This window comes from Bufo bufo, chromosome 4 (assembly GCF_905171765.1).
Source record: "Bufo bufo chromosome 4, aBufBuf1.1, whole genome shotgun sequence".
NCBI lineage: Eukaryota > Metazoa > Chordata > Amphibia > Anura > Bufonidae > Bufo > Bufo bufo.
Window position 1 is genome coordinate 200,240,519 of NC_053392.1, and position 14,986 is coordinate 200,255,504.

The following is a 14,986-nucleotide window of genomic DNA, read 5'->3' on the forward strand; positions in this document are numbered from 1 at the left end:
AGTAGAAACGCAGGTAAAAAAGCCTTTAAATTTAAAGGCCTTACCTGTGTGTGGATGGTAGAAGACTTCTCCTTTAATAACGTGGGAACACTGCACACAATGCAAGCAGGGGTAGGTACCATTCTTTTGACTACCTATTGTTCTTGGTCTAGAGATTGTTTTCGTAGGACCAATGTCCGCATGGGCTAGTTGATCACGATAGTTGGTACCATGCTTATTGCAGATTAAAGGAGTATTTTTTACTCCAGTACCTGTGGATATGCTTTGCCTAACAATGGCCAATGTTTACGGATGATATGATCAAATTTCCTATTAAAAGGATGGAATTTATGCGTAAATGCAATGCGGGGGTCCTTATTGCTCCTTTTTGATTGTATGGGAATAATAGTGGCTTCTTTCAAGACTTGAGGTGGATAACCCCTCAATTCGAATCTTTGCAACATCTCATCTACCCTTCGTTCTTGTAACTGTGAGTCAGTCACAGTTACAAGAACGAAGGGTAGATGAGATGTTGCAAAGATTCCTAACGCCCTGAGACCAACTCATCGCGCCAGAGCAGATAAAATGTGACCGCTGATGAAGGTCTAATGGGACCTAAACGTCTGGTCGAGAGATTCTGGTCGAGAGATCCTTGGATAAAAATATTGGGCAATTGGATGAAACTACTGTATAATTAAATAAACACTTTTGAATTGCAATACTTAAAATCTGTGTGCCTCAAACTCACTATATGTACATTGGCTGTTTCCAGCCCTTGATTGGCACCAGAGCTTGTCAAATAGAGTGCGGTTCTCCAATTCATATACTCTAGAACAGGTGAAGAGACCCAGAAAGGGTGGCAATATCAAAAATCTTTTGGTGCGCAGAGAAGCGTATTGGATTCATACTCTGGGCACATTACAGCCCAGAGGATTGAATAGAGTATGAGATTATGCATTTTTTATGAATTATGCTGTTGTATTATTGGGTGATTAATGATGATTACTCTTCTTTTTCAGACAACAAATCAAAGATGACTTGCTGCAATTTGGGTGGTATCAGCATTTATGCTATCATGTATTTGTGTTTGTATGATTTTTCAAGTATGTAGCGTGGATATACTATGTCGTTGCTCTAACTGATTGACATTTGTATAATCTCTGCCCCCTTCTGGGCGTCTGACGTCACCACACGTGGTGGAGAAATCGTGATTTAAGTTTGTGAACTCCATACCAATGTGGGTTGATGAAGGCTGGACGGGCCGAAACGTGTCCATTACCGCATTTTGATGTATTTATGAAATAAAGAGCATATGAACTGAAGATTACAAGCGCTCGCTGGGAATTTCTTTATTATACTATGGATCCTTTTCCTCCACGTGCCGGCGCGCATTGGGTCTGAGTGCCGACTATCTTCCTGAATTTTTGGGTATATGGCAGCTGATGGCTGCAGGAAAACACTGTCCTCGGCAGTGTAATCACGAGCTGCCATTGTGATTTGCAGATGTATGTCACGTGACAGCTGCAGTTTGTAAACAAGCAGTGGCAGGAGGCCTGGACCAGCAGTGCAAAGAACAGCGCACGAAAAAAAGGTAAGTATACATTTTTTTATTTTATTTCAGACCATTTGGTGGCTTGCAAGATTTAGAATGATCTCGGACAACCCCTTTAAGTAAATTTTTATTGTATACTTTATTAATGGAACACTCATTTTGCTTGTAAAACTAAGGCTACTTTCACATTCGCGTTCATGGACGAATCCGCTCAGATAATACAACCGTCTGCGTCCGGTCTGAACGGATCCATTTGTATTATCTGTAACATAGCCAAGACGGATCCATTTTGAACACCATTGAAAGTCAATGGAGGTCGGATCCGTTTTCTATTGTGCCAGATTGTGTCTGTATTTCCAAATGAAAATGTTAAACTAAGATCTGTTACATTTGAATTGGTTCTTACATGAATTAAAATTGTTTAAAATGCTAAGTCTACTTTCACACTCGCGCTTTGGCTTTCCGTTTGTGAGATACGTTCAGACCTCTCAGAAGAGGTCCAAAACGGATCAGTTTGCATTCTAATGCATTCTGAATGGAAAAGGATCCGCACCAAAATGCTGCTTGCAGCCAAACGGATCCGTCCTGGCACACAATGTAAGTCAATGGGGACGGATCCGTTTGGCTGCAAGCAGCATTTTGGTGTCCGCCTCCAGAGCGGAATGGAGGCGGAACGGAGGCAAACTGATGGATTCTGAGCGGATCCTTTTCCATTCAGAATGCATTAGAATGCAAACTGATCCGTTTTGGACCTCTTCTGAGAGGTCTGAACGTATCTCACAAACGGAAAGCCAAAGCGCGAGTGTGAAAGTAGACTTAGCATTTTAAACAATTTTAATTCATGTAAGAACCAATTCAAATGTAACAGATCTTAGTTTAACATTTTCATTTGGAAATACATTTTGAATGAGGAGCATTTGTCCATTTCAAATACACATATTGCCTGAAGTATCACCTATAGTTATCAGTTAGTCAGAAAGTAGCCCAAAGCCACTGCCGGTAAAGGAACAGATGATTTCCTGAAAAATACTTTGGAGATGACTCCGAAACATGGAAATGATGTGGTTTTTATAAATAAAATATTTAGTGTAAATCTCGAGCTAACTCAAAGCAAGACACTAAGCAAGTAATGGTTCATGACATATAAAAAAATACAAATAAAAGAATACATAACTAATACATAAAAACGGAATTCTCCTCCGGCTTACCATTAGTGAACCAAAATCATACAAAACATCAGCCAATTAATAAAAACACTACACATATAAACCTTGTACAGTGACCATCAATGGAACTGAAGGCCTTATAGAAAAACTGAAAGAAACGGAAGGTCTTCTACAAACTTTATAGAGAATGGCAGTACTTTCAGATAATACAGCCTCCATACCTCTTTTGCCCATGCTGGCTTCTCTGCGGGGTTCAGTCCTTCCTTGTAATGATATAAGGGCTTCTTGTCAGGTGGTCTTTGCTCCTGTTGTCGCTGCTGCTGCTGTTGCTGCTGCAGAGAGACTAAGTAGTCTCTTTCCTGTTGCAGTTGCCTCTGTAACCTTTCCGCTTGCCTTTGTTCTTCTAGCTGCTTGCGCTTATACTCCTTCAAAACCAACAAAACAGTAAAAAAGTTACACAAGTCTACAGTAATTTACATGTCCATTAGTGGTATGAGTGAGGCCTACAGAAAGTGAACATTCAAAGCGCCAAAAGTGTGTGAATGGTGAAGGTGATTGAAATGGATCATGGAAGACAAGAATCTAAGTAATAGACCTGCATCAAAATGTAAAAACTCTCACTGACCAGTGAAGACATGGGATTAAAAACAGCACCAGGACCCATCATACATCCAGGTCATAGATAAGAGTCGCTTAAACCTAATGACCTGTCTGATTGGCATATCATTAAATAATAAAAATACCCCTTTAATCCACATCTCTTAGGGCTCTTTCACACGAGAGGATCCCGTGTGGCTAATCTGCTGCGTGAATGAGGGCCAAGCCCCGCTCCGGACAGCAGAGACACGGGGCAGTAACATGATTGATAATGATCTTTGCCTCTCTGTGATCTTTTTACTACAAAATTACAGTGACAACTTTATCTACCTGTGATTTTGTAGTAAAAAGATCACAGAGAGGCAAAGAGCATTATCATCATGTTACTGCTCCATGTCTCTGCTGTCCGGAGCGGGGCTTGGCTTTCTTTCACGCAGCAGATTACCCGCACGGCATCCGCTCGTGTGAAAGAGCCCTTAAAGTTACTTATTAACTAAAATATGGAGTGCAGTATCTGCTACAGAAGAAAAGCCTAATCAAGTGGCCTGTAATTAATAAAGTGCACAATAATAGTTTTATACAAGTTGCATTGGATATACAATAACTTTATAATGGAAGAAATGTATTATTCCCCCCCTCCCCCATGCAAGTTTTATGGCATAAAAAATTCGCAAACATTGGGGGAGATTTATCAAAATTGGCATAAGGTAGAACTGGCTTAGTTGCCCATAGCAACTAATCAGATTCTACCTTTCATTTTTCAGAGCTCCTTTGGAAAATGAAAGGTGGAATCTGATTGGTTGCTATGGGCAACTAAGCCAGTTTTGATAAATCTCCACCATTGTGTTTGCGACTTTTTAACCACCATTCATGCAAAGATTTTGGCAAGTATCGTTCCTCCACTGCCATCACCACTTTCCCGAAAAGGGGTTGTGAAAAGGACAGGGAGCTTATATTGAAAAAATTTATATTTTTTTTTAAAGGTCATTATCCAGATAAGATTTATTTATTTTTTAATCTATTTATATTTTCTGTTAAAACAAGTGAAGAAGAGCACACATGGGAAGGACCACAGGATATAGGAGGATGCAGCCGACTAGTACGCCTCTCAACTGGATGTGTTGCAGCGGGCGCAACCACCCGCTGAGGCTTATGTGAAGGTGCTGCTTGCGATCCCCAACCAGGCTGGATGATTGCAAAGGTTCAAAAGAAAAGAAGGGGGACTTCATGTTGCTACCTCAAAGATACAGTCAGAATACAGAAGATACTTTTATTCGTTGATTTGCAACGCATTTCAGCCTTGTTAATGCCTGATGAAGAGTCTTATTCGGACCTGAAACGTGTTGCAAATTAAATAATAAAAGTATCTCCTGTACCTGTACTGTATTCCGACTACATCCTGCAGGTCCCTGTTCTTCTCTTCTGAACCTTTGATATTTTCTGCAGCAGACTGGTCAGCTTTTCTGTATAGACTGGGACGGTTCCCAGTCATCTCATTATCATTAGAAGGTTGACCACTAATGATAGGGCAGTAGAAAAATAAAAAATAACAATCTGGACTTATTATCTTCAGTACTACTTGTGAACTACTTCAAACCTTTGCATAGGTCATCAGCATTGAAGTGAATGGGGTTGAGCTACGCCCAGGCCATGTGACCCATAGTTGTAAGGTCACTGGCCTGCGGAAAGCAGTGAGAAGGCTGCGGCGCTACTGTGAACGCCGCTGCCTTCTCAAACAGTTGATCAGCGGGGGTCCCGGGTTTTGGACCCTGCCGATCAGATGCTGATGACCTATCCAAAGAATAGATCATCAGTAAGAAAAAGACGGACAACCCTTTTAAGAACAGCTTCTGTAGCCATATTGAAAATTATGATACTGGTAATCTGATTAAAGAGTGTGATAAATACAGATGTACAAACATGCAAATGTCATGAGGGTGGTACGACTGACAAATGCTTCCTGTCATGCACATACACACGATGGACGGGACATGCTGGAGCAGGGCACATGGTCATTACCAGAAGCAGGGCTTGTTCCTGCAGTAATTGCTGCTGCAAGATCTCTAATTGCCTCTGCTCTTCCTCTAGCTGTCGCCTTATGTACTCCTGGCAGGGACAGTGTCCGAAAGAGAAAGAAGTGAGAAGGCTAGAGATTAGTGAAATAGCCCATCAGATACCACAGAAATCATACAAATTAGTAAAAGAACAGTGAGCAGTACAGAGTTATCCACAGAAACCAGCAGTGTTACCGTCACCTCAACGTTACTACAGCTTCAAGGTACTACGCACTCTTGAGGCACCCTGAACCATATATTTATTGATGAGTTAGTGCACCCATATACCCCAGAAGCCACTGTATCCATTCACTAACCTGAGCGGTATATGGCACATGACCGCTGAGGCCAGTGATTTGCTGCACTGGTCAAGTGGAATCATCTCTGCAGCCAAACAAAGCCTAGAACCGCCAGGGGGACTGGAGCTGTGGCACATGGCAGACTAAGGGACACTTTTTCAATAGCCCATTAAATGTCTTTCTACACGTGCAGATAATTACCGGTATGGAGCGTCTATTGACGATGTAGCAAGGGAAAGAGACATTTTACATTTTGTTTAAGGTGAATCGCCACATGAGAAACTGGCTCATCAATAGTTGAGCCATTCATTTCCATAATGGTCGGCATGATTTGGGGAATATGATGAAACAATAAAACATTACTCACTCATTTATTCATCCTTCCATTCCAATGCTTGACATTATGTCCTCCCCACTGGTCTCTAAGTGGCTGCAGCAGTGATATGCCTACATGTCCATGCGAGTCCTGCAGCCAATCACTGTGCTCAGCAATATAGGGCACAAGACTGCTGAGGCCAGTGATTGGCTGCAGTGGTCATGTGGATATACAGGCACATAATCGCTGAAGTAAAGTAAACAGAGACAGTAGGGAGCACTTGAGTGGCCACACGGGAATGTTGGGGGAATAAACAGGTAAGTAATGTTTCTTTTATTGTTTTATCACATTTCGCCACCTTGGGCAACCCCTTTAAGGCAGGAGGTGCTGGGATTCTTTTCTGTGTATGTTCTATGTTTACCGTTCCTATATACACTCCTCACCATTGAAATTGCACCACTAAGAAGGACAGGCTGCAAGGTAATGCAAATCATATCAGCAAATTATCACATTTTCAAGCAGCTAGTTCCAATTTGTGGCGTGTGAGGTACATAAAAGCCAAATTGAAGGCAAAGTTTTTAGCCACATGAAACCTCAAAAATCAAATCGAGTCGTGTGGGCTGATTGCGCGATGTCTCCTGTTCATCACCACTTGTCGTAAACTGAGAGCATCAGAATCCTTGAACTGAGAGACCTTGGTTTATCACTTCAGCAGATCGCTCCACGCCTAGGCGGAGATGTCAGTACTGTTCAGTGTTACGAGTCCTAGTGGTTGGGAGAATGACGACAAACTGGAATGACAGCAAGAGGTGTATAGAGGTAAACCTCTGCACGGACGGATCATCCGATTAGAAGAATGGTGTGTAGTGATCCAATCTGTACTGTAAGTGAAATTGGACGTCACATCCCAAGCCTACGGTGGCAATAAGTGTCTGCATAAACCATCAGAAGGTGTCTGTACGACATTGGGCTACGAGCTAGACGTCCAGCTACATGTATTCCATTGTCCCTATTCCACAGCTCTTGTGACTATCATGGTGCACAGCACGAGGGCAATGGAGGCTAAAATGGAGGTCTATTCTCTTCAGTGACCAGTCCTGCTTTTGTCTCATACACAATGATAGCTGGAGATTGGTCTGGAGACCATGTGGGCAGCATCATGAAGATGTCTTCACAAGGGAACGTCACACCAGTCCTACTCCCAGGATTATGATGTGGGGTAGCATAATGTACGGTAGGTGGACCCCTTTAGTCTTCATTTTAGGTACACTAACAGCTTGGCGTTACATTGAGTTGGTCCTGGATCCAGGGGTACAGCCATTTCTTCAAAGAATCACAGGAGCCCTTTTTTTCAGTAAGACAGTGCCGGGCAGTATGTTTCTTGTGCTACTGGGAGCAGCCTGCGTGTCCTAAACGCACTTCCATGGCCTGCAGTGCCTCCAGACTATTCTCCCTTCAAACAAATGTTGGAAGTCATTGGATGGCAAACGCAATTAGAGCTGCCAGAAGCGGATATTGATGATTTGTGTTCAAGTACATTCAGCATGGCAGAACATTCCTCAGACAACCATTAATAACTCAATACTGAATAAATCAAGAAGTTTGGAATATTTAGGTTTTTTTTATCATCTGCATATCATTAATATGTCTATAGATCCTGTGATTTCCATTATTCCACAACTTTTCCTTCTTGGTGTTGCAATTTCAATGTAGAGCAGTGTATATGACATTATATTTACTATGAATCCAGTAGTAATTAATGAATGTGTCCAAAACTTTATATTCTGCTAACTCTTTGATAAAAAAAAAAGTAAAAAATGTTCTCCATGAAAAAGTATTTCCTGTTGTAAATAATTCAGTTATATGATTAGTTATTGATATCCCAAACATGACTTTCATGACATGTCAATTGGAGCACACTGGCTGGTGATCTTGCATGTAGGGTTGTCACGATACCAAAATTTAGATTAGATTTCGATACCATAAAAAAGTATTGCGATACTCGATACCATTCGATACCACACGAAAAAAATAAAAAACACAAAAAAAAAGCCTTGTGCATTACGCATTTTATGGAACGTTCAGCCCATAATAGAACAGTCCTACCCTATTTTTTTTGGGAGGACAAGGTGACCAAAAAATGGTAAATTGCATGTTTCTTTTATTTTTTTCTGCTACGGTGTTCACCGCATAGGAGATATTTTTTAAGATTTTAATCATTCAGGCTTTTTAGGACGTGGCGATATGTAATATATTTTTTTATTGTGTTTATATGTTTGTATGTGAAATTAGGAAAGGGGACGATTTAAAATTTTTATATTTTTTTTTGGGGGGGGTTAAACTTTTTTCTTTTTTTACTATTAGCCCCCTTAGGGGCTAGAACCCTTGTCCTATTCACCCTCTATTAGGGTGAATAGGACTTTACACTCCCTGCTGCCCTGTGCTTTGTGCACACAGCCGCAGGGAGCTTACCATGGTAGCCAGGGCTTCAGCAGTATCCTGGCTGCCATAGTAACCGATCTGAGCCACAGCTGGGGTTCCAATCAGAAGCTGCCACTGAACCACCAATGGATGAGGAGGGGAGGAGCCACAGCCACCAATGACTATAATACTGGGAGGGAGAGGGGCGCAATGCGCCACCAATGACTAAAATACTGAGGATGGAGGGGGGGGCCGCAATTAATATAATACTGAGAAGAGTGGGGGGGGGGGGGTGCTGCGGCCACTGCACCACTAATAAATATAGTTCATGCCTGAATACAAACGTAGGCTGCGGGTGCCGGCCATATCATATACCCGGCCTCTATGACTGCGCGCTGTGATCCTCTGCAATTAACCTCTCAGGTGCGGCACCTGAGGGGTTAATTGCAGCAGATCACAGCACGCAGTGATATAGGCCGGGTGCTGGGTATGTGATATGGCCGGCACCCGCAGCCTACGTTTGTATTCAGGCATAAACTATATTTATTGGTGGTGCAATGGTCACAGTCCCTCCCCTTCTACTCCTCTGTGTTATCACTAGTGGCAAGGACTCCCTCCTTCTTCACTGTGTCAGCTCAGGATAACATGGTGCGCGCAGAGAGAGGCGCCTGCCATGTTCTCTTAGTGATACTAGTATCGGTAAATAGCAAATCCCGGTATCGTATCGATCTGGGTACAAAAGTATCAATTGGGTATCGATAATTCGATACCCGGTGCAACCCTACTTGCATGCCATAAAAGTACTTTTTGAGAGAACTGAGGGGCATGTTCCCACCTGTGTTGGAGGCTCAGTTCCTGTTTGCGGCACTTTTTTTTTTTGCTAAAAACCACTGAGAAAGTGGAAACCTGAATGGAAACCGAACAGACCCCATTATCTTCTAAGGGATCTCCTCGGCTCTGTGCAGAATCCAGCACTTCAATTATAGCTCCTTTAATAGAGCTGAACAACGGAAATAGCTAGTGCAGATGTTAACGTGAACCAACTTTGAAGCAAAAATATACAAAATTAAATAAACTGATAAAACAAATATACAGTTAAAATATTACATACACAAATGTAGCATAACAGCTCTCACATGTTATAGCAATGGCAACATATGCCGGTTTTGCTTATCATTTGTGATCAGACTATCCAGAAGATTTGGAAAATGTTTTTTTTTCTACAGTCCATGTTAAAGGGGTTGACCACTTAATGTGCAATGGTATCCAATGTATGTTTAAAGAAGCACTCCCACAAAAAGTTTATTCTCTGAACTGTTAGAAAGGTATATGATGTAAACTGTAGGGAAGGTAGTCTTCTTACCAGTGCCTGTCTTTGTGAGTTATAACCTTCCTTCTGACCTTCAGCAGTGTCATGTTATCAATGCTATGACTTTCCAAATAACGCAGCATCTTATGTGTGGACAGGAAGTCAGTTTCTCTATGTATTTCTATGGAAGCCTCAATGTCAATCACATAGGAATGAACAGAGAAGTAACTGACTTCGTGTCCTGTGTCAGTTGGAAAGGCAGCGTGCTGGTCACATGACACAGCAGATGATGAGAAGGGAGGTGATAACTCAAAAATACAGTCACTGGTAAGAAGATTACCTTCACTACAGATTATATCATGTACCTTTCTAACAGGTCCTAGAATAAAAAAATGTTGTAAGAGTACTTCTTTAAAATAAATATATCCCACTTACTAACATATACATTTTTTTAAGTTCTGCACAGATCTCTTAATTTTCGAAGCCACGTCCCTTGCTTAGTAAGGCTGAATTCCACAATCCACTCATGACCATATAATAGCTGATGGAGGAACATGGCACTGTACACACCATTCAGCCTTCTCTATTCAAACACTCTGTGCTTTCTAACTGCATGTCCACAGTGGGAAGGCACAGCTTGGTTGAAGGGAGGAGACTAAATGATGTGTATAGACACATAGCCCTCTGTTAGCAGCCATCTTATGGACCGGAGTCTGGTGCAGACTTAAGAAAAGATAGCATTCTTGCTGAACATGGGGCATGACCTCAAAATTCAAGAAAATAACATAGAACATAGAAAAAGCAGATATTATTAAGGCTGTGTTTACATCGCGGTTTTGTCTTATGATTAACAAAAACCGCACGCGTTAAACAGATCCCTCTGACAGATGTCATATAATGGCATCCATCGCCATAGAGTTTCATTGTAGGAAAAATGTTTATGTTACATACATTCTTTTACTGGACTCTGCAGGATGAAACGGAATGCTCTCCATTCAGAATGCATTAGGATAAAACTGATCAGTTTTTTTCCGGTATTGAGCTCCTGTGACGGAACTCGAAACCGGAAAAGAAAAACGCTAGTGTGAAAGTACCCTAAGCAGGGTACATTCATCGGAAACATACATCGGTTAACATTGTACAAAGATGGTCCACCCTTTTAATTTATTTCAAAATACAAATAATAAGTATGCAATTTAAAAATATAAAACCTTCTCATGCTCAGCCCTTCTTCGTTCCTCCTCTCTGCGCATTTGCTCCTCGTAACGCCGACGTTGGTCTCTCTCCTGCTGTTTCCTTACCTCCTTTTCTCGTCTTTGCTGCTAAAGCAAAATAGAAAAATTATATACTACAATTAGTTAATAATTCGGAGAAAAAAGCACATTCTAAGATTTTTTTTTTATAGCCCAAAGTATCATGCGTTCATCACGATGTGGTTTACCTAGAAGGCATTCCTATTCTGTACTTAAAGGGAACCTGTCACCGGGATTTTGTGTATAGAGCTGAGGACATGGGTTGCTAGATGGCCGCTAGCACATCCGCAATACCCAGTCCCCATAGCTCTGTGTGCTTTTATTGTGTAAAAAAAACTATTTGATACATATGCAAATTAACCTGAGATGAGTCAGAGCTTGAAAATATGACTCTTTTCTGGTCACACAAGTAAGATATGACTCTTATGTTAATTTGCATAAAAGGCGAGAAGTACAAAAATGCATAATACTTATAGAATTCGTCTGAAAATGAAATTAAAAGTGTAAATTTATATGTTTAGGGTAACACAATGAACATTTAGAAACGCTCAGTGAGGGTAGCATAGTAGAGGTGACAGGTTCCCTTTAAAGGGAGTCTGTTACTTCATTTTCACCAATATAACTAACAGCACTGCCCCACAGACTACAAACACATTCCAAACCTCCCTGATGCACATGTGTTTTTATTCCATGTCCAGGAAAAGCACTTTTACTTTGCTAATAAAGAGCTCCCAAGTGCCCAGCTGAAAGTGAAAGTAAAAACAGCTTTCACTCCCGACTTGATTTCTAACAGCTATATCTTCCGATATAGTGGATATAATGCTGTGATTCTGGTATTGTTTGAAAACTTGGGATGCCAGCAGCTTTCAAACAAGGTCAGGCAGGGCCGGATTAACGTAGGGGCTGATGGAGCTGCAGCTCCAGGCCCCTACCATAAAATAGGCCCATCTGCCAGCCAAAAGGCCGTCGGGAGGGTTAAAAGTCCTCTGTTGTACACAGCGTCACATAGCACAGAGACAATGCAGAGACGCTCACCTCACGCTGGCAGCAGGAGCCTGAGGGAGGGACTCGGGAGGAGCGTAATATGATCCTAGAGTGGAAGCTGCTTCTGCCAGCCCCTCCCCTCCCCGCCCACCAACCAATCAGAGCTGAGGCAAGGCAAGCACTGGCAGGTCTGAGTAGTACAGGGAGTCTTTACAGGTCCTGTAAGGGAATTGCACAGTGTAAAGTGTAGTTCCCAGGTTAGAACAGTGCATCTGCCAGGACCTGTGATGACATCATCTTCAGCATCACAGGTCCTGCAGAATCTAGCAAAGGAACAGCACCAAAAATGCTGTAGTTCCTAGGTTTGAAAGGTACATCTGCCAGGACCTGTGATGACATCATCACAGGTCCTTCAACCCCTAACAGCAAGTATTAGAAGTTCACAATCAGCTCTGCATTGATCCATACAGACTGGAATGGAGTGGTAAGATGAGGTCCTCCACTTCTCATCATTTACCCCCCCTCCATGCCCTGTTTTTACTCAATGCTCACTCATGTATAATACTTCAGACAGGTACAGTGACCACAACCTCATGTACTTCACACACACAGTGACCATAATGTATAACTGACCACATATTTCTATAAACACTGCATCTACAGTATTATACCTTGTATGCCTCACATCTATATATATATATATATATATATATATATATATATACATACACACACACACACACACTGCATATATTAAACAGTATTATAGATGCAATATGTACAGATATATAACATATATTGCAGTGTACTGATATGTGAGGTACAAGGTATAATATATGCAGTGTGTATAGATATATTGTATATACAGCAGTGTACTGATATGTTAGGTATGAGGTATAATAGATGGTGTGTACAGGTATATTGTATATACAGTATTGGATTGATATGTGAGGTACGAGCTGTAATTTATACCTCATATATCAGTACACTGCTGTATATACTATATACCTGAACACACTGCATATATTATACCACATTCCTCACATATCAGTACACTGCTGTATACACTATATATCTGTACACACTGTATCTATTATGCCTCTTTTGTGTGCCAGGCCTGTTTTGTAATCCCAATCCGGCCCTGATGGCATAAATTATAAAACAGCAGCGAACATAGTTCATGGAACAAAGAGAGAGGCCTGGAATGGGTAGTGGGAGGGGCTATAAAAGGGGAATGGGGGCCCAATTTAGATTCTTGCTATGGGGCCCAGTGATTTCTATGTAAGCCTTTGACAGGAGCAGAGAGATAAGAGAAGTGACAGATGACACAGAGTTTAGATTACAGGTTGAATTAACCCTTTAGGATCAAATTGGCTTCTCAGGAGATATATATGTTAAAGGCATCTCATTCAGTAGCTATATAACTAAGGGTGGGTTCACATCTCCTTTATGGATTCCATTAAGTGGGGACTGTGGGGACTATTTTATTATCAGCCAGTGACTGTGTTACTGTAATACTGTTATCAGTTCAGCACATAGTTTTCCCTGTGCATTCACATTTCACTTCACTTGGTTCGTTGTACTACTGTCAGTGCCAGACTGTTGTCACTGTGGGTAACAATGCACAACAGACAACAATGCACACCACAGTGACAGCTCCTGAGTCCTCCTGTCCGGCGTCAGCCTCAGCTTCCCTTCACTATCACTATAATCAATCACTCTTCCTGATCCTGACTCACTCATTAGAGAGCTGAAGAGCCGACTGAGTCAGCAGCAGCAAGTGAATCGAATGGATAGCATCTGCGCATGCGCACCAGCACCTAGAGTCTTTGGTTCACTTGCGAGTCAGCTCAGCAGTCAGTGACTCAGCAAGTGAACCGAAGATCCGATTCATGAATCGGTTCATTTGAATGAGCTGATTCAAATGAACCGATTCATCTGAAAGATCCGAACTTCCTATCACCACTGAGGTCATATCCGGCGGGCCGCGGCATTACAGGAACAGCACCAGCTGCTCTGACGTCCTGCCGCCGGATATACGTCACAGGATATCCGGCGGCAGGACGTCAGAGCAGCTGGTGCGGTTCCTGTAATGCCGGCCCGCCGGATATGACCTCAGTGCGCCCGCGGTTATCCCTCCTGCACGCTGCGCTGTGTACAACCTACTCAGCAGTTTCGACCAGCACATGGCCCACAGCGCTCAGCCACACCAGCCCGCGATACAGCAGGAGCTTCTGGAGCAGGGCAGGTATCAGATAAATTCATCCAGTTGGAAGGGAGGGCAATCATAGTGCTGTTATGATTTATGGACACAGCTCTCAGCATGCTTAGCCAGCCTTCTATCTGGCTGTTTCTGAGCCTGTGGACTGTGACTCTCAAGAAGCACAGCCAGATAGAAGGCTGGCTAAGCATGCTGAGAGCTGTGTCCATAAATCATAACAGCACTATGAAAATTACTGACTGGGTAAGCATGCTGAGAGCTCAGTCTCTATAACATAACACATTAAAGAAATTACTGTTTCTAGCTGCTAGTCCACAGCAGCTAGAAACAGTAATTTCTTTAAAGGGATTCTGTCACCAGGTTTTACCCCTGTCAGCTAAAAATATGCTGATGTTCAGGGCGTCTTCACAATTCCTAATGTGGGCTTATAAATGTCATCTGTGGGATTATTTAGCTAAAAAACAGCTTTTACTAACCTGTCAGTCAAACAAATAAGGTGCCCAAGGGGATGTTAATGGATGCAAGGTGCCGGCCGCACCCGCCGCCGTTCGTGCCCAGCGCCTCCTTTCCGGACTTCTGCACCGCCTCCTAATCCTCTGTGCTGCCTCTCGCTCTTCCTCCCTCCCTCCCCCCTCCTTCTGCTGTAAGATCTCGCGCTTGCGCACAGGGCTCTGCCTGATGCGCCCGTGCAGACTTCTCCATTTGGCTTCTTACAGCGAAGTGCACATGCGCCGGCACTTAGCTCAACCCCTGTATGCGCGAGATCTTACAGCAGGAGGAGGGGGGAGGGAGGGAGAGCGAGAGGCGGCACAGAGGATTAGGAGGCGGCGCAGAA

The 14,986-nt window shown here is 42.6% G+C and overlaps 1 protein-coding gene across 8 annotated transcripts in view; it reads right to left on the bottom strand.

Moving 5' to 3' along the window:
* Nucleotides 1–14,986, bottom strand: part of TNIK (TRAF2 and NCK interacting kinase) — a 335,955-nt gene that overhangs the window by 92,041 nt on the left and 228,928 nt on the right. For 4 of the 8 annotated variants that reach the window (XM_040428234.1, XM_040428232.1, XM_040428229.1 and 1 more), the window contains exons 13-15: nucleotides 10,905–11,015; nucleotides 5,314–5,400; nucleotides 2,919–3,122 (exon numbers count right to left, since the gene is read on the bottom strand). In XM_040428234.1, the coding sequence (XP_040284168.1) occupies nucleotides 2,919–3,122; nucleotides 5,314–5,400; nucleotides 10,905–11,015 (402 nt within the window). The remainder of the gene's footprint in view (nucleotides 1–2,918; nucleotides 3,123–5,313; nucleotides 5,401–10,904; nucleotides 11,016–14,986) is intronic. The other 4 variants (XM_040428235.1, XM_040428230.1, XM_040428228.1 and 1 more) reach the window with 3 other exon arrangements.